The sequence below is a fragment of the Macaca mulatta genome, chromosome 11 (assembly GCF_049350105.2).
Source record: "Macaca mulatta isolate MMU2019108-1 chromosome 11, T2T-MMU8v2.0, whole genome shotgun sequence".
NCBI classification, from domain to species: Eukaryota; Metazoa; Chordata; class Mammalia; order Primates; family Cercopithecidae; genus Macaca; species Macaca mulatta.
In genome coordinates this window covers 11,678,896-11,698,620 of record NC_133416.1, presented here as the reverse complement: position 1 = coordinate 11,698,620, position 19,725 = coordinate 11,678,896, and the positions used below count along the sequence as shown (strand labels likewise).

The 19,725-nt window shown below is 43.9% G+C and overlaps 1 protein-coding gene and 1 long non-coding RNA gene across 4 annotated transcripts in view; one reads left to right on the top strand and one right to left on the bottom strand.

Annotated features, from left to right (window-relative positions):
* LOC114670784 (uncharacterized) overlaps positions 1 to 12,721 on the bottom strand; it is a 22,247-nt gene extending 9,526 nt beyond the window's left edge. Inside the window, exons 1-2 of the long non-coding RNA XR_003720517.2 lie at positions 12,456 to 12,721; positions 9,137 to 9,334 (exon numbers count right to left, since the gene is read on the bottom strand). This is a non-coding gene — a long non-coding RNA (uncharacterized LOC114670784). The remainder of the gene's footprint in view (positions 1 to 9,136; positions 9,335 to 12,455) is intronic.
* The window catches only part of PHC1 (polyhomeotic homolog 1), a 27,171-nt gene continuing 19,503 nt past the window's right edge, over positions 12,058 to 19,725 (top strand). Inside the window, exons 1-5 of one of the 3 annotated variants that reach the window (XM_015151025.3) lie at positions 12,058 to 12,327; positions 15,135 to 15,292; positions 17,589 to 17,699; positions 18,855 to 18,935; positions 19,462 to 19,611. In XM_015151025.3, the coding sequence (XP_015006511.1) occupies positions 15,179 to 15,292; positions 17,589 to 17,699; positions 18,855 to 18,935; positions 19,462 to 19,611 (456 nt within the window). In that variant the 5' untranslated portion in view covers positions 12,058 to 12,327; positions 15,135 to 15,178. 3 annotated transcript variants of the gene reach the window in all.

Sequence of the window (19,725 nt, the reverse complement as noted above, 5' to 3'; positions counted from 1 at the left end):
AATACAGCCATTCCAAATGAGAGAAATTGGCCAAAACAAAGGACTTACAGGGCCCATGCAAATCCAAAATCCAGTGGAGCGGTCAAATTTTAAAGCTCCAAAATGGTCTCCTTTGATTCCAGGTCTCACATCCAGGTCATGCTGATGCAAGAGGTGGGTTCTCATGGTCTTGGGCAGCTCCACCCCTGTAGCTTTGCAGGGTACAGCCTCTCTCCTGGCTGCTCTCACAAGCTGGCATTGAGTGTCTGCAACTTTTCCATGCGCATGGCGCAAGCTGTCAGTGGAACTACCATTCTGGGGTCTGGAGGACGGTGGTCCTCTTCTCATAGCTCCACTAGGTGGTACCCCAGTAGGGACTCTGTTGGGGGCTCCAACCTCACATTTCCCTTCTGCACTGCCCTAGCAGAGGTTCTCCATGAGGGCTCTGCCCCTGCAGCAAACTTTTGCCTGGGCATCCAGGCATTTCCATACATCTTCTGAAATCTAGGCGGAGATTCCCAAACCTCAATTTTTTTTTTTTTTTGAGATGGAGTCTGCTCTGTCGCCCAGGCTGGAGTGCAGTGGTACGATCTCAGCTCAGTGCAACCTCCGCCTCCTGGGTTCAAGTGATTCTTCTGTCTCAGCCTCCTGAGTAGCTGGCACTACAGGCACGTGCCACCACACCCAGCTAATTTTTGTATTTTTAGTAGAGACGGGGTTTCATCATGTTGGCCGGGCTGGTCTCAAACTTCTGACCTCAGTTGAGCCACCCGCTTTGACCTCCCAAGTGTTGGGATTACAGGGGTGAGCCACCACACCCAGCCCACACGTGGGAATTCTGGAAGATACAATGCAAGTAGAGATTTGGGTGGGGACACAGCTAAACCATCTCACTCACTCTGGTCCAGGCACACTCTGCTTACTGTTCTGACACACTGGGCACACAATCCTCCGCCTGAAGCAGATACGCACATGCCCCCTCTCTTGTTCCCTTTACATCTTTTCATAAATGCCACTTACTCTGTGAAGTCTTCCTGACCACCCTGTTAAAATTCTAAGCCCCATCTCCCAATTCTCCTGATATTTTTCCATTAAAAAAATTTTCCCACAGCAGTTCTCATCATCTGAATTCCTGTGGATTTTAGATTTTACTGATTTGTTTGTTTTCTCCCCCACTACAAAGTGAACTCCATGAGGGTAAACATTTTGTCTTGGCCGGGCGCAGTGGCTCACGCCTGTAATCCCAGCTCTCAGGGAGGCAGAGGCGGGAGGATAGCTTGAGCCCAGGAGTTCGAGACCTGCCTGGGTAATATAGCGAGACCCCGTTCTCCACCAAAAGGAAAAAAAAAACCAAACCAAAACAAAACATTTTTGTCTGTTTTGTCTACAAATGGCCACTCATGACAGAAAAAAAAGTGACTGTCTTGGGGGGCCCTCAATGTATTTTTGTTGAATATTGAATAAATGGATGACTCAGATGTAGGGGGTGATCTAAAGAGAAGAGTCAAGAATGACTTCAACGTTTCTGCTTGGGCCATTGGGATTGCCACTTTCCAAACCAGGAAAGTCTAAGGGAGGAGCAGGTTTGCTGAATGTGTGATGACTGGCTATCTCCGGTGTCGTCAAGAAAAAGAACTGAGGCCGAGTGCACTGATGGGGCAATCCATTCTCTCGGACTCTGGGAACTCTTAACAGTTTCCTTAGTCAGATTTATATTTGCCACAAATATTCTCTGAAAGTTGCAAAAGGAAGAGGTTACTGTCTTCTTTCAGTTCAATACTGGGCTTGTGTCTTTGATTGATTCCCAACAATTCAGTTACTTCACAAGTCAGAAGAGGCAGAGATTAACTCTTAGCTGCAACTGGCTGCTGTCTGGTGGTGGAAAGGATAATCCTGAAGGTTATGGTTCATGGTCCTATAGGACATAAACCATTTTTGTATCCAACACAGCAATCTTACTAACATTCCTTTGTTAAATTGCCTAGAAACACCCATGCTTCTCAAATGCACTTTGAACTGATTTTGATATCTTATAGATTCTTTCATTAATTAACAAGTTGTATAAAATCTTTGACATGTATTCATTTTATATTTGCATGAGTTATGATTCTAGCTTTTTGAAAATTATATTTTAATATTACTTTTACAGAACTAAAATGCTGCCACTCAAAATGATACCTGAGCACTTACTCATTGATTAGTCCAACCTTGTAACAACATGAATTTCTCTGCTGCCAGCGCACTAATGCAGCTGGCAACTGGCTAAACTTCAGGCAGCAGAGAATGTTTAGTGCTTGCTGCTTTTTGAAAAATTTAAAATAAAGGGCTTCATAATATGCCACCCCAAAATATGTTGTTTTGGTATATTCATTTGAGCTGAAGGTACTGGAGAAATAGCTGATGCAGGAAAAGCTCTCTGATTCTCCCTTTCTACCTGAAAGCAGGTCATACAATTTTCCATGAGAAACGTGCCCTCTGTGTACAAGGAAGAGAACATTCTTATCACCACAGAAAGGGAATTGACACTGAAATAGACCTATACAAACAGTCTTACTAAAATAACCTTTAACTTCCACTGGTTCCCCCTTTATATTTCCTAGTCACTGTCCCACAATTTACTGCCATTACACGAAAAGCCCCTTTGTCTTGTCACACCCCCATAATTTATAATTCTTTGTGTAAAAAGGTATACAGTAGTTCCTTGGTATGTACCGGGTATTGGTTCTAGTTGCCACCCCCTGCATATGCAAAAATCTGAGGATGTTCAAGTCTCTTTTATAAAACGGCATAGTATTTGCATACAAGCTATGCATGTCTTCCTGTATACTTTAAAATTTTTTTGAGAGAGGGTCTTGCTGTCACTCAGGCTGGAATGCAGTGGTGTGATCTTGGCTCACTGCAACTTCTGACTCCTGGGTTCCAGCGGTTCTTGTGCCTCAGCCTGTAACTGGGATTGCAGGCATGCACTATCACACCTGGCTAATTTTTCTATTTTTAGTAGATGCAGGGTTTCACCAGTTGGACAGGCTGGTCTTGAACTCCTGGCCTTAAGCAACCCGCCTGCCTTGGCCTCCCAAAGCGCTGGGATTATAGGCATGAGTCACTGCACCTGGCCCTCCTGTATACTTCAAATCATCTTTAGATCACTTATACCTAATATAATGTAAATGCTGTGTAAGCTGTTGTTATACTGAATTGGTGTTTTATAAATTTGTATATTTGTAGTTTTTCTTTCTTTCTTTTTTTTTTTTTGAGATGGAGTTTCACTCTTGTTGCCCAGGCTGGAGTGCAATGGCGCGATCTTGGCTCACCGCAATCTCCGCTTCACTGCAACCTCCACCTCCCAGGTTCAAGCGATTCCCCTGCCTCAGCCTCCTGAGTAGCTGGAATTACAGGCATGCGCCACCACACCCTGCTAATTTTGTATTTTTAGTACAGATGGGGTTTCTCCATGTTGGTCAGGCTAGTCTCGAATTCCTTACCTCAGGTGATCCGCCTGCCTTGGCCTCCCAAAGTGCTGGGATTACAGGCGTGAGCCACTGCGCCCGGCCTATTTTTTATTTATTTCTAAATATTTTTCATCTGAGGTTTGCTTAATCTATGGATGTGGAACCTGCAGATATGGAGGGCTGATTGCCTCTTTGGGTCTTTTCATTTTTTTTCCTGAGGCAGAGTCTCTCTCTGTCACCCAGGCTGGAATGCAGTGGCGCTGTTAACACTGGAAGGTATGCTGACAATTCTGAAGGCATTTCTATTTTTATTCCGCCAATAATTTTAAAGCTAGCTTATTAAGTTGCACTTTAAGTCACGTGAACTTGAAAATTGCTTAGACTTACTTACTTAATTTATGAGTGCACTTTTACTTACAAGCCAATTTGGTAGACACAACATAAAACAGTAAGTGTACATACAAATAAACACATCTAGACATGCATACCCACACATCAACAAAGATCCAATACTTTGGAACCTCAGCCATGAGATAGCAATACAAGCTTGTGGTTTTACTCCAATCTAATAGAAAATACAAGGAAGGCTCTGTACCAAAATTTCAGATAAAGCAGTCTCCATGGCAGTTTGATATTGAAAGGCTAAGCCTCCCAGTCTCCCTAGACTTCCAGGAGCACTGGGGCCAAACAGTACCAAAGGAGGGCGTCACATGTTAACCAGGCCCCCTGCTTAGAACAGCAGCACAAAAGCCTGGATACATGCAATGTCATCACACTTTCCTATTAGACAGTAAATTTCAGATTCTAAACAATTTTCGGGCCAAGCAGCATTGCAACTGTGAGATAATTTTTTTTTTTTTTTTGAGACCGAGTTTGGCTCTTTCGCCCAGGCTGGAGTACAGTGGTGTGATCTCAGCTCACTGCAACCTCTGCCTCCCAGGTTTGAGCGATTCTCTTGCCTCAGTCTCCTGAGTAGCTGGGACTACAGGCATGCGCCCCTACGCCTGGCTGATTTTTTTGTATTTTTAGTAGAGACAGGGTTTCACTATGTTGGTCAGTCTGATCTCAAACACCTGACATCAAATGATCCGCCTGCCTTGGCCTCCCAAAGTGCTGGGATTACAGGCATGAGCCACCGTGCTCGATCTGCAAGAGAAAATTCTAAGGAGGGTTTAATACTAGACCTTAGAACCTCTGCCAAGAGTGTCCTCTTTGGAGAGTTTGAGGTCCGCAGAATCCACAGAGCATCCTCCTGTAGGGTCCAATCTTGGAGTTCCAGACGTCTCTGGCCTTAGGTGGGTGCATCAAATGCAGGTTTCCCCTCCAAAGCATACTATGGGATTTATAAGAATAGCCAAGAACTGTAATGAGAACTGGATGCCGGGTAAGCCTTTTGTTCCTTAGCCAGTAGAGTACGACATGGGAAGAATTTAGCATATGAAAAGAAGGTTTAAGTTGCCTGAAATATGTGCAAGTTTGCTCTGAACTGCGCAGCAGGTAGAGATCATGGGCCATGCGTGGAAAAGATTAAAAAAAAAAGTCTTCCCCCTTTGGGGCAGGGCAATTCTTCCCATTCCCTCCTCGGCCTTCAGGCAGTACCAGGGAGTGACCCCAGCCAATTGCCCTCAATTTCAAGGAGCTACTAAGAAACAGCCACTGTAAGACTGAAAAAGAAAGAGAAGAAAAAAACATAAATAAATAAAGACCCAGATTCCGTAAGTGATCTGGGCAATGGTGGTTAGGCTTCTCCACTAGGAAACCCCTTAGTTTCACTGGCCACGGCCAGAAACCTGCAGTTGCTTCCAGGTTTAGGCACTGCCCACCAAGGGTCCCAAGTTGGAAAGTCCCAAATCTGCTCCATGGATGGAGCAGGAAGGAAAGGGAGAAAAATGAATCCCAAACTTTGGGCTTACCTCTCCCTCCTGGCTGGTTTGCCAAAACATGTCAACGGTGGAGGATATCCAAGTTCTTCGCGTCTTGAACAAAGAATTGGACAAAATGCACAAACAAACCAAGGAAGGAATGAAGGGTTTTATTGAAAATGAAAGTACACTCCACAGTGTGGGAAAGGGCCTGAGCAGAGGGAGTCAGGCACTGTTACAGAGTTTTTGTGAGTTTAAATACCCTCTACTTGGGGTATGCCCTATGTAAATGAAGAGGATAAAGTAAATGAGGAGGACAAAGTCATTTATGGCATATGCCCTATGGAGAGGATATTTCCTGTTATAGCTTAAGTGTGAATTAGCCTTATGCCCCCTGCCTCCAGACGCTATTTTCCTGCCTCTGTGCAATCTCAGCTCACTGCAACCTCCATTGCCCAGGTTCAGGTGATTCTCCTGCCTCAGCCTCCTGACTAACCTGGATCACAGGCGTGAACAACCACGCCCAGCTAATTTTTGTATTTTTAGTAGAGACAGGGTTTCACCATGTTGCCCAGGCTGGTCTCGAACTCCTGACCTCAGGTGATCCACCCGTCTCGGCTTCCCAATGTGCTGGGATTACAGACATGACCCACTGCGCCCAGCCTTAATCTATATTATCGTGATTCTGGTTCATTGCAACCTCTGCTGCCTCTCGGGTTCTCTGCCTCCCAAGTAGCTGGGATTAGCTAATTTGTCAGTTTAATTCTTAAACCAGCTGCAGAACCTAAGAGAGTAGAAGGAAGTTTTCCTTTCCTGTACTAGGTGTATGTTAATTTTCTGTTGTCACTGGTAGTGATTTGAGACACAACAATAAGCCACAAATTTAGTGGTTTAAAACAACAAAAATGTATTATCTTACAGTTCTGTAGGTCAGAAGTCTGACATGTGGCGGCGGCTAATTCCTCCCAAATCCCAACACTTTGGGAGGTGGAGGCAGGCGGATCACCTAAGGTTAGGATTTTGAAACCAGTCTGATCAACATGGAGAAACCCAGTTTCTACTAAAAATACAAAATAAGCTGGGCCTGGTGGCGCATACCTGTAATGCCAGCTACTCGGGAGACTGAGGCAGGAGAATCGCTTGAACCCAGGAGGCGGAGGTTGCGGTGAGCTGAGATCGTGCCATTGCACTCCAGCCTGGACAACAAGAGGGAAACTCGGTCTCAAAAAAAAAAAAAAGAAAAGAAAAAAAGAAAAAGAAAAAAGGCCAGGCGCGGTGGCTCAGGCCTGTAATCATAGTACTTTGGGAGGCTGAGGCAGGCGGATTGTCTGAGCTCTGGAGGCTGAGGCAGGAGAATCTCTTGAACCCGGGAAGTGGAGGTTGCAGTGAGCAGAGATCGTGCCACTGCACTCCAGCCTGGGCTACAGAGTGAGACTCTGTTTCAAAAAAAAAAACAAAAAACACCTCTACTGAAAATACAAAACTAGGCTGGGTGGGGCATGGTGGCAGGCGCCTGTAATCCCAGCTACTTGGGAAAGTGAGGCATGAGAATTGCTTGAATCTGGGAGGTCAAGGCTGCAGTGAGCTGAGGTCACACCACGGCACTCCAGCCTGGGTGACAGAGTGAGACTCAAAAAAAGTCTCAAAAAGAACATAGTAAAAATTAAAATAAATAAATAAATAAGAAAAAAAAGGAAGTCTGACATGCCTCTCACTGGGTGAAAATCAAGGTGTCAGCAGGGCTGTCTGTGTTCTTTTCTGGAAGCTCTGGGGAGGATCCATTTCCTTGCTTTTTCTGGCTTCTGAAGGCTTCCCACATTACGTGGCTTGTGGCCCCCTTCCAGTGTCAAAGACAGAAATGACAGGTTAAATACTTCTCATATCACATCACTCAACCTGTCTTTCCTGCCTTCCTTGTCTACTTTTAAGGACACTTTTGATTACACTGGGTTTGCCAAGGTAATCCATGATAATCTCCCTATTTTAAGGGCAACTGATTAACAACCTTAATTCCAATTGCAACTTTAATTTTTTTTGCCATGGAGCATAACATATTCAGAGATTTCACAGATGGGGACATCCTTGGTGGGGGGGCATTGTTCTGCTTACCACAGTTTATCAGTAGATGAGAGAGAAAACAGAGAATTTAGGGAAATCATATATACATCTCTATTTTCTGCTGAGACATCTCCACAGTGTCTTTACAGACTGATAACTAGAGCTATTTCTCTAGTTAACAAAGGCAGACTGGGCCTTCCATTTCAGGTATTTACCACAGCAAATGCCAAGCTTCTTTGTGCAAACGTTTATGTGTGTGCTAAGCATTTTAAACAGACCTTTTGCATCACTCTATTTTCACACTGTGAAGGACGTAACGTAGTTATGAGCTTTGAAGATGGACAGACCTGAATTTAAATTCCGACTCCATTACTTATTACCCCTATGAACCTTGAGCAATTTACCTAATCTTCCAGAGGTTTAATTTCCTCATCTGTAAATTAAGGATTAAAAACAGCTAGCAGAAAAGGTTATTGAGTGAGTTGAATACAATAATGCATGTGAGGCCATGAGCAGACGCTCTAAGTATATTTTGAATCGTTTTTCCCTTTAGATGTTTTCCCAGATACCTGGCTCTCTGGGCCTAGGACACATAGTCCCAGAGGGTATAAATCTAGTACTTGGTTCCAACATGGTTTTGCTCCCTAAATACTCAAATAGTAGACAAGAAGATATACCTGAAGCCTGAAGGAGGCAAATGTAGTTTACAAGGAAGGGAATACTCTTTGTCATATAAAATAACAGTAAGTTCACTAAACTAATTAATGCATAAACTCAACTAAAATTGTGAGTTAATAAGGTTGTGATGTAAACTGAATAAAATATAAAGAGTGGTTTGTTCTATTTGGTGATCACAAAAATATATTAGTAAGGAAAATTAATAATAGCTTGTGCTATGTGTCAGGTCCCAATGTGAAGTGCTTTACAAACATCTCATTTATTTCCACCAACTACCAGGTGTTATCCCTGTTTTACTGAAAGCAAACCAAAGTTAAGGAAAGGTGCATAACTTGCCATCATTATAACTGTCTAAACTGATGAAGAGTATGTTATCGTCAAGTCTTACGCTCTTAAGGATGTGGGGGTACATCTATATCTTCTGCGGGCAATGATGGATGGAATATTGGGCTGAACCAATTAGTATGTTAATTTTAAACTTCTCCTTGAAGAAAGGATCTATGGTAGGTATTAGTAGCGAGAGATGAGAGGTATCCTCATATCTTTTAATTTCATATTCTTTTCCTATGAGAGAAGGGCAAGAATCTAGGACATTAATTCAGTTAACTAATATTTATTGGACATTTTCTATTTTCCAGGGATTACGACATATCCCTCTTCTACATTTATCATTTAGACTTCAATTTTCTTCACTGAAAATTGAGGGGCTTAGTTTTAAAGTTCTTTTTTTTTTTCCCCCTTTAAATATCTAAGAGCCTATAAATCCACTCAATCTTCATTTTCTCCCAACTAGACCTAAAGTGGCATGCAGAATTACAGTGAGATACAGGTGGGCTGTATATGGTAGTTCACAGCCACAATTGGTGGTGGGGAGAGTAAAGGTTATGATTTCCTTTTTTCTCTACTTCTTCCTATCCATATTTGCATAAAAACATGGTCACACATTCTTACTTGATTACTTGTAGAAAGACACATTCCAATGATACTAACACCTTTAGGGTAAAGGACATCTCTTCCTTCACAATTTATTGCAGAATGCTGAGTTTACAGGAGAAGCTTGAGGAATGCTTAAGCAATGTTCAGTTGATATGAAAAGTTTTATTAGCTTACCTTCTAGTCTATTTGCTTTAGTTGCTGCCAAACATCGATAGCCTTTCAAATCAGGATCCTTCCTTAGAGAAGTTTGCAGGAGGGCTTCAATTTCCATACACCAGATTAAATGCTTTTCCTTCTCACCTGTTTAGGCTAATGGCCTTCAGTGTTATGCAGAGTAAAGAAATTCTGTAGCCTCCATTCAGAAGAACCATTCTGTTTGAAAAAGAAAAGGCTAATTCCAGCAGAGTCATTAAATGAAAATGAGACACTTCAGAAAAATTCAAAAAAAAAGTTGAGTATTCTTGAGGAAACGCAAATTGTTTTGCTGTTTAGACCGAGATAAGCTCTTCAAAGCCTGTTCTCAAGCTGATTTAGTCTATGAAAATGATTTCTTATGTATGGAGGTTTTCCTATAACTTTACTTTGCTGTTGATAAATTTCTTTTCTTTTTTTTTTTTTTTTGAGACGGAGTCTCGCTCTGTCGCCCAGGCTGGAGTGCAGTGGCGCGATCTCGGCTCACTGCAAGCTCCGCCTCCCGGGTTCACGCCATTCTCCTGCCTCAGCCTCCCGAGTAGCTGGGACTACAGGCGCCCACAACCGCGCCCGGCTAATTTTTTGTATTTTTAGTAGAGACGGGGTTTCACCGTGGTCTCGATCTCCTGACCTTGTGATCCGCCCGCCTCGGCCTCCCAAAGTGCTGGGATTACAGGCGTGAGCCACCGCGCCCGGCCAAATTTCTTTTTTATACTAAATATTTTTTGGTGGAAACTGTTTAGACCTATAACCTTAGAATACTGGCCTGACTTGGAGAAAAATGAACTTGAAAAGAATCCTGTGATATATGGAGCACACACCTTTACATATAAAAATTAAACTACTGGCCCATAATCAATATAGCTTGCCTCATGATAGATTATTCTCTGGCTAAATTTATAACAGGCACTCAACAAAAGTATCCATCGTTTATCCCCTAACATTATGTAGTAGCTGTAGAAGCTAGTGATCAAGTAAGTACGAAAAGAATCTTTAGAGGTGGAATGTAACTGTATGCAGTAGCAGTCAGTAATTCTGCTCCATTTGTAAGGAGGGTGAAATGAGATATGGTCATGTATCCTCTTGGTACACAAGTTCCATAGGCTATTGAAAAACAAGTGTATACCCTCTTATATCTGCATTCCTTATTCTTGGAAGAGCTTATAAATCTTCTTTAGACACTTAACAGTTATAATTCTCCCAGGGAAACTAAGTAAGCACATGAGTCATGTTTCTTGACTTTGATGTTGTATAATCTGAAAATTATCTATAGATGCTTTTTTTTTTCCATTGGTACTAGAAAATTCCGCTTAGGCTCAATCAGTATCCATTTCTAAACTTCTGCAAGAAAAGCTTTAACTCCTTTGACATGCCAAAAATCCAGGTGTGAATTAAACAACGAATGCTTTACTTCGTTTTCACCACTGGTTCTCCAGTCAGAATCTTTTCAATTCATCCTCAGCCAATGCCTGTCATCCACGGCCTGGCAACACACCCTTTCACCTCCTCATACCCCGTGTCTTCACTTTCCCAGTCCTTTGGCTGCCCTCCGGTTTCTTCCCTCACATACCTGTCTGACTAGTTCCCAGAAGCCTGCAGAGATTGTTCTCCGATTTTAATTTGGCTGCCACAAATAAAGAGCTTGGAGTCCAAATACTCCTCTCTCAAAGAAAAATCTAAATGGATATAATTTATAAGCAAAATAATACTTGTTTTTTTCTCTATAAACAAATCATGCATGGGCTTTTAAAGGAGAGAAAGAAGAGTGCATTGACAGAGAAAATAACTGTCTAGGATAGAGGTTAGGAAGACTGAGAGAGCAAGAGAAAAAGCATCAGTCCCAGTTGTTAATCCACGAGGCATCCCCCAGACCCTTCTGTAAAGGTTAATGAAGGCAGTAAGGCAGTTATCTTTGTTTTGTGCACTGATGCAATCCAAGCTTCCATGATTTAGCACATAGTAGGCGCTCTACAAATAGTTATTGAATGCTGAACGATGAGCGAATAATTAAAAACCGGTAAGTTGGTACCATAAATACAATGACAAAGGCTCCCCGATCAAATGTTTAGTGTTCCCAGAAACAGCCCTATTGTTCTACATCTCTATACTCTGGCCTTTTCCCGTTTTTGTCATTCGAACTCATATACATATTTCAATCGAAGCACACACAAATCTCTGAAATGACAAACTTAAGTGTTATCCAAAGGAAGTTATATTAGGTTGCTGCTTTGAAAATGAAGTCAACTCCTAATGGGTTAGCTGTTTCTGCAGCATTCGTTCCCGCCTTCTTGGAGTTGAGGTGGGGGATTAAACAATCAACCTTCTCCCTCCTTTCTCTCATTCTCAAAGTTTTTCTGGCCTTTTCTCTCCTTTCCTTTGCCTCATTTCCTTTCCCAGTCTATCGTTTCTCTAGGGGTCGTAGCTTTGCTGTTTCTCCTTCACTGCCTCTTGGTCCCTTTGATCCTTTCTTTCTATCCCTTATTCCCAGCAGCTCCAGAAAACACCTTCTTTCTCCCCTTCTCACGTCACTTCCCTCCCTTCTCCCATCTCCCTCTCCTCTCCGAGAAGTGCGTTCCCCACTAGAGGCCAGCACTTTGTTAGTGTTCTCCCTCCAACCGGCGAGCAGAACTCGGAGAGAAAGAAGGGGGTAAAAAAGAGGAGAAAGAGAGCGAGAGAGGAAAAAACCCCGGGGCCTGGAGCGCAGAGGCCCGGGAGCTGCGTCGCCATGGCAACGGGCGCCGGCAGGAAACGAGGGACTCGCGGGAGGGAGGGGGCGGAGGGCGCCGAGGGGAGGCGGAGGGACGGGGGAGGGGTCCGGCTGCCCCGGAAGCACCTCCCCGCAGCCCCCTCCTCCAGCCCGGCCCGCAGCCCCCGGCCTGCGGCCCCCACCTCCTCGGCCGGGCAGGAAGTGACAGGCCCGGAGCGAGCTCCGGAGGCCTGGCTGAGCCGCTGCCGGGCCCGCACCCGGAGCGGCGGGAGGGGCGGGGAGCCGCGGCCGCGCCGGGCGCCTCCCACCCCGCCCTCGGCGCCCCCGCCCCTCCAGGAAGGGGAGGAGGCGAGGGGAGCCCGCCGCGGAGGCCGAGCGAGCCCCCAGCCCAGCCTGGCGACTGGGGACCCCGGCACATGAGGTGGACGCCCCCGGGGAGGACTTGGGTGCAGAGCCAGGCGAGAAGGTAACCGGGCGACCGAGGGCCGGGGAGGGGCAGGACCTTTGGGGGCTTGGCTGCGCGGGGATGTTTCCTCAGCCACCTCCATCTGTGTAACGCCCCAGGTACCTCCCCCAGTTGCTTTCCCTGCCTACCTCTGGCGCTGAGCTCTGCGGTCCTTCGGCTCTGCCTGTCCGAGTCTTCTGGCTATTCATTCTGCTGCGCTTCATGCTGTCTGTCCGTCACCCTAGCTGCCTCTGACTGCTCATTTTCTTATTCATTTTTCCTTCTCTGACTTTGGTCCTTCCAGCCGAGCATGCTGTCTAGTTATCTCCCTGCTTTCGTGGTCCGCTGGGTTCTTCAACCTCCAGTTCGTTGACTTCTGCCTGTCTCCCTGCTATCTGTATGCACATGTCCCTGCTCACTTGGGTCAGTTCACTCTGGGCGCACCACTGGATCCACCCCCTTCCCCCGGTGTATTTGATTTCTCTTTGAAACATCATTTTCATCAAGGTTCTATATAGAACCAGGACCCCTGGGCGTCTACTCTCCCTGTTCTCTTGATTATTACCATGTCTTTGGCACAGTCTTCCCTGAACCACCCCCTTCTCCCGTCCCCCTTCCTGTGTCCCATCCTTTCTACATGATAAGAGTTTCGTGCTTAGGGATACTGACTTTCTCCAACTCTCGACCCAATACTAAGTCCACTTCAATGTCCCTTTCTAGCTCCCTTCGGTAGGTCTGTGCGCCTACCCAACCCCATGTATACCCCACATGCTACCTTTTAGGATGACCGTGGCTTAGCTACTTTGGGGACATCTGTGGATCAGCTTCTCACTCTCTTCCAGTTTAATTTTGAAAATTTTGATTCCTGGTGCTGCCGAAACTGCTTGTCTCCATTTTTTGTATTTAATCTTGTAGTCATAGTGTTGATCACAAATGAATACATTTATGTGCCTGGGATCCAGGAATCCTGGTTTTGGTGGCAATTTCCCTCGATTTTATTGAGACTTTTAAGTTGGTCCCTTTACATTTTTATTTCTAGTTCACAATCAAAATAAAATTGTTAATAAGAATTCAGTTTTGGGGAGACGAGGGGTGATACAGTTTGTGAGTATTTTCACATGTGAACGTAGGAATTATGGTCTCTATACCTAGCAAAGGGGTCTCAAGTCTCTGAGTCCAGTGAACTAAATCCAGTAATCTATAAAACTGTGCCGTGCTGCCTCTAATCCTTACCCACTTTTTTTCTTCACATGCTGATAATGAGGATTCATGGGTCTGTATCTGTTTAGTGCTTTGATATTTTGGCAAAAGATGTGGGGAGAAGGTAGACTAGTTGAAGCTGATGTGATTTTTCCTATGTACTTTTTGGGTTATATACATGTTTGCAGTGACATTTGCTAGTCCTAAATGAAACTAAAGATTTGGGGGTGGGATAATGGTGTGATCGGATGGTACTGGGAATGAGATAATAAGAAATATCCTCAGCTTTATTGCCAAGGCCAAGCAGTTTGATTTTATTTACTTTGCTTGTTTGTTTGTTTTGGATGCAATCGCTATGACCAATCCATTCACCCTAATAAAACTGTTGACAACACTTAGCAGAAATTCTGGTTTGATGTTTATATTCCTAAGCCAAATAATATTTTGGTGACCTGATATTGGCCCAGTGCCTCAGAAGTAGAGAAAATAGTGTGAAGCTTAACAAAAGAGAAAAACAAAAAGAATGAGTAAAAACCTTATTGTCATTTAGTGCTGCTTTGGAAGAATATTTCTTCTTCTCATCTCCTGTCTCTTTGCTTGGTTCTTAGCAATGTTTTCATATGTGTCTTTTTGCAAATTTAAGTGTAGTCCCCAGTGGGTAAATTCTGACATTAGTAGACTACAAAGTTGCATCTTACTTTCTTGAAGATTTTCATTGTGTGTATTTCTATGTTGCATACCCCGGAGTCATGTCTTAAAATGATATATTACATTCAGTATGAAGCCGTCTTTGCAGTGAGGAAACAGGTATAAGGAGGAAAACCGACATGCCTGAGGTGTTATTAGTAGCCGGAGCTGGAACCAGGCAGCTATTTGGGCTATGTGGGCTGTAGGTGAGCTCTTCTGCCTCCTAGTATTATGACCTTTCATGACCCACTAAATGTGTCTGTATCTTAAGGTCCTCCTCCATAGAATGAAGATAACGAGTACTCACTATCATAGTGAATGACACTGCCTTAATCAGAGTTTGGTTTGAAGAAGCATGCGTTAGTCTAAAGACTTGATACTTACTAGGGCAACTTCTTTAATCTCAGAAAACCTTATTTCTTAAATTGTAAAATAAGGATAACAGTGTTAACAGCACTGCTATGAGAGAGAGAGTATAGGTGAAGTGCCTAGCCCAGTGAAAGGAGGCAACCAGTGGCTCCCCAGTATATGGTGACTCATTTGGATGATAATGCGATGCAGATGGAGACGAAAATGAGACAGCCAAAAGTTTTAAGTGGGTAGATTTTAAACTGTTAAAAAATGCTATGGGAATGTAAGGTAGCTTTGGTATTGTAAGGTGCCATCTCACATTCTGGCCATTTTACTTAGTGACATCCATGAGGGAATATGTAAAGGCTGTTTCTTTTGAGACTGCATAGCTTCAAAAGATGGTAATATTGGGAAGACATGGTTGCAAGAGTATACTGAAGATTTGGGAGTTTTAAGATGAGAAATCATGGCTTATGGAAGAGGAGGAAGATTCTCAGATACTTAGGGATTTCTTGTGTTCTTGAATAATAACATGAGATAACAGCTTGGGATCAAGATATAAGTTTTAACCTTTTACTGCTTCCATCTAGGTCTTGAGTCAGAGCACCAGCCTTGGGGACCCTGGACCGCTATCATGGAGACTGAGAGCGAGCAGAACTCCAACTCCACCAATGGGAGTTCCAGCTCAGGGGGCAGCTCTCGGCCCCAGATAGCTCAAATGTCACTGTATGAGCGACAAGCAGTGCAGGTGAGGCTCAGCTCTGAGGGGCCGTGGTCTGTGAGTCTTGGCTTGTGGTAGGCAGTGATGCTGGAAAATAATTGTGCTCAGTTCTTTTTCAACAAATTGGGGAGAGTTGGGTTAAATGATGACTAAGCTGTCTTCCAGCCCTGAGAATCTTAGGAGTTTACAAGGTTTGGGCAAGCAAACAGTGAAATCCGGTCTTTCAAATAAGGATTTAAAAAACAACATTCAGTCCATCTAGCTAGATTCTAACTAACCCTTTCTCATCCTGGATTGCCAGGTTTTTAATCTTTGGCCATTCTTGTAAATCCCCTTGAGTAATAGAAGTATCATGGAACTCTTTAGAGATTTATTTTTAAACAAACAGCAAATTCCATGTTTGTATTAATTCTGTTAGGGAATGAGGTCTTTTAGTAAATATTTTGGTTACTAGAATAACTATGCATATCATAAAAATAGTTCCAATTATTGAAGAATAAGAATTCAGTAAAGTCCAGTTAGCACTAAAACCAAACTACTGTTCATTTTATAAATCTGTATTAGCATACTGTAAATATGTAAAAATGCCAATTGGTTGAATTCGTTGAAAATTTTACCTGATGGAATCTTTTAGAAGCCACTATTTATTTTTTCATTATTTCCAACCCATTAGGGCTCTATAACCTTTACTCTCTATCTAAAATATACTTTTACATTTTCTCCTTTTCTTTCTTTTTTTTTTTCTTGAGACAAAGTCTAGCTCTGCTGCCCAAGTTGGAGTGCAGTGGTGCGATCAGGGCTCACTGCAGCCTCAGACTCCCAGTTCTCTCATCTTATCCTCCTGACTAGCTGGGACTATAGGCACATGCCACCATGCCCAGCTTTTTTTCTTGTTTTCTTTACATTAATCGGCATCTTGTTTATTTTCACCCTGTCTAGTCTTTGCTATGGCATGTATTTCCAGCTCCCAATTGGAGAAATAAGTTTGTGTAAATTGCACTGCTTTGCTTTTCTTACATTCTATGGAGAATAAACCATAGAATTACAGTCATGCGTCACTTAATGACAGGAATATGTTCTGAGAAATGTATTGTTAGGCAATTTTGTAATTGTGTGACTGTCATAGAGTGCACGTACACAAACCCAGATTATATAGCCTACTATACACCTAGGTTATATAGTATAGCCTATTGCTAGGTTATATAGTATAGCTCTTGTATATGTGGTCTGCCATTGACCAAATAGTGGTTATGTGGTGCATGACTGTGATTGTTTCTTCCAGTTTTTAAAGGACCATATAGACTTACTGAGGCAGAGGCAGAAGGATTTTTTTTTTTTTTTTTTTGAGATGGAGTTTTGCTCTTGTTGCCCAGGCCGGAGTGCAATGGCGCGATCTCAGCTCATTACAACCTCCGCCTCCCAGGTTCAAGCGATTCTTCTGCCTCAGCCTCCCTAGTAGTTGGGATTACAGTCCCGCCACCATGCTCAGCTAATTTTTTGTATTTTTAGTAGAGGCGGAGTTTTCACCATGTTGGCCAGGCTGGTCTTGAAACTCTTGACCTCAGGTGATCCGCCCTCCTAGGCCTCCCAAAGTGCTGGGATTACAGGCATAAGCCACTGTGCCTGGCTCAGAAGGATCTCTTGAGGCCAGGAGTTCAAGAGCAGCCTGGGTAACATAGCAACACCCCATCTCTAAAAATAAAAAAAATTAGCTAGACATGGCGGTGCATACCTGTAGTCCTAGCTACTTGGGAGGCTGAGGCAGTCAGGAGGATTGTTTGAACTAGGAGTTTGAGGTTACAGTAGACTATGATCACGCCACTGCGCTCCATCCTGGGTGATAGAGCAAGTTGACCTTGCTCTAAAAAAAATGAAGGAAAAGGCTGGGCGTGGTGGCTCATGCCTATAATCTCAGCACTTTGGGAGGCTGAGGCAGGCAGATCACCTGAGGTCAGGAGTTCGAGACCAGCTTGACCCCACATGGAAAAACTCTGTCTCTACTAAAAATCCAAAATAAGCTGGGCACGGTGGCGCATGCCTGTAATCCCAGCTACTTGGGAGGCTGAGGCAGGAGAATCACTTGAACCTGGGAGGCGGAGGTTGCGGTGGTTGCGGTGGATTGCGCCGTTGCACTCCAGCCCTGGGCAACCAGCGAAACTCTGTCTCAAAAAAAAAAAAAAGGAAAATAGCTGTTGAAGATTTAGCCCAAACTCCCATCTCCTCTGGTTTCTGTCCTTCCCATGGCCACACAAATATAGTGATTTACATAGAATAGGAGCTAGGAGTCCATTCTAAATATTTTATCCTCTCTGTCTTTTCCTAGGCTCTGCAGGCACTGCAGCGGCAGCCCAATGCAGCTCAGTATTTCCACCAGTTCATGCTCCAGCAGCAACTCAGTAATGCCCAGCTGCATAGCCTGGCTGCTGTCCAGCAGGTGAGAGGTCAGCAGCCAGCTGGCCCGAGAGGGAGGGGACAGGCACTACAGGTGGGTAGGGGAGATTTTTTGGGGCATATTGCATCCTGTACTAAGCCAGGCTGCAGGCAGCCTCTTCTGCCTCCTGTCTCCTGTGGGAGGATGGATGCATCTTAGCTTCTGGGGTTGCAGTAAGAACTATAAAATCACTTTTTAGATGTAGAGTGGCTATGTTCTAGACCTGCGCTGTCTATAATCTAGACCTACACTATCTAATATCATAGTCACTAGCCACATATCGCTATTGAGTGCTTGAAATGTGGCTAGTCTAAATGGAGACGTCCTATAAGATTTTAGAGTTAGACTACTTAGTACAAAAGTAAAATATCAGTAATTAAAAAATATTAATTGCGTGTGAAGTGATATTTATATTGGGCTAAATAAAATAAATTATGAAAGTTAACTTTTCCTGTTTCACTTTTTAAAAATTTGCATAGTAGTAAATTATATATGTGGTTCACATTGTATTTATATGCGATACCTCTGGACTAGACTTGCATTGACTCATGATATGACCTGACCAAAAGATCTTTTTCCGGCTGGCCACGGTGGCTCACGCCTGTAATCCCAGCACTCTGGGAGGCTGAGGCAGGTGGATCACTTGCAGTCAAGAGTTCAAGACCAGCCTGGTCAATATGGTAAAACCCCCTCTACTAAAAATACAAAAATTAGCTGGGCGTGGTGGTGTGCGCCTGTAATCCTAGCTACTCTGGAGGCTGAGGCAGGAGAATCACTTGAACCTGGCAGGCGGAGGTTGCAGTGAGCCGAGATCATGCCACTGCACTCCAGCCTGGGTGAAAGAGGCGCGACTCCTTCTTAAAAAAAAAAAAAAAAAAAAACCAAAAAAAACACATCTTTTCCACCTAAAAGAGAGTGGGAACTGGAGGGCAAGTTGCCTCTCTGCCCCAGGAGGGTTATGTGGGACTAACTGGTTAGCATATGTGGTAATGTGAGGATTATCGGGCTAGTGAATATACTTTTCTTTACCCTAAAGTGGAATCTCCCTGTTTATAAAGTCAAATCTCTATGTTTTGTGCTTGTGATTTATTACTAGAAGACTGAGAGCTTTTTCCTTCACTGTCTTTGCTACTTCTTGTTTCCCTTCCCCTTTAACAGGCCACAATTGCTGCCAGTCGGCAGGCCAGCTCCCCAAACACCAGCACTACACAGCAGCAGACTACCACCACCCAGGCCTCAGTGAGTACTGCCTCTCCCACTGAGAGGCGTCTCTACCTGGGTCTTTGTCCCTGGGTTAAATTACTTTGTGCCGCTGATCTGAGAGTGTGTATCGAGCCGTCAGTGGATAGTTACTGCTCTTAAGTAGAGAATAGTAGTACAGGGGAAAGTAACCAACATTAATCTGTATTGGAGTCTCTAAAGAGGAAGTCTAAGGAAGAAAGAAAATTCTGGGGAAGAAGAGGAAATAACGAAAGGGACTAATCCCTGAACTCTTCAATGAGAAGTAAAATCTGTTCTGTTTCAATCTTTTGTCTTCTCAACTGTTAACACTAGTGGTTAGAGGCTGTTGGTTTTTTTTCACTTCGGTAATACCCTAAAGTAACCAGGATGACAGTTTTGGATAGGAAGACATTATTCATTTCCCCCGGCTCCATGAAAGTGAAATATTCTGTTCTTGACTGTGTAACTCTGATTTGGTCAGTCATGTACATTTCCTTTTACTTCTCCCAAATCCTTAGTCCTGGTTCCTTTCTATACCACACAGATCAATCTGGCCACCACATCGGCCGCCCAGCTCATCAGCCGATCCCAGAGTGTGAGCTCTCCCAGTGCTACCACCTTGACCCAATCTGTGCTACTGGGGAACACCACCTCCCCACCCCTCAACCAGTCGCAGGCCCAGATGTATCTACGGGTAAGCCACAGATGCAGCCACCATTGCCCCAGGGGCATGATTGTCTGGCCCTGGCAAATAGTTGAGTGAAAGCCGGTTTTATTTTTTTTGTTTGTTTGTTTTTTTTGAGACAGA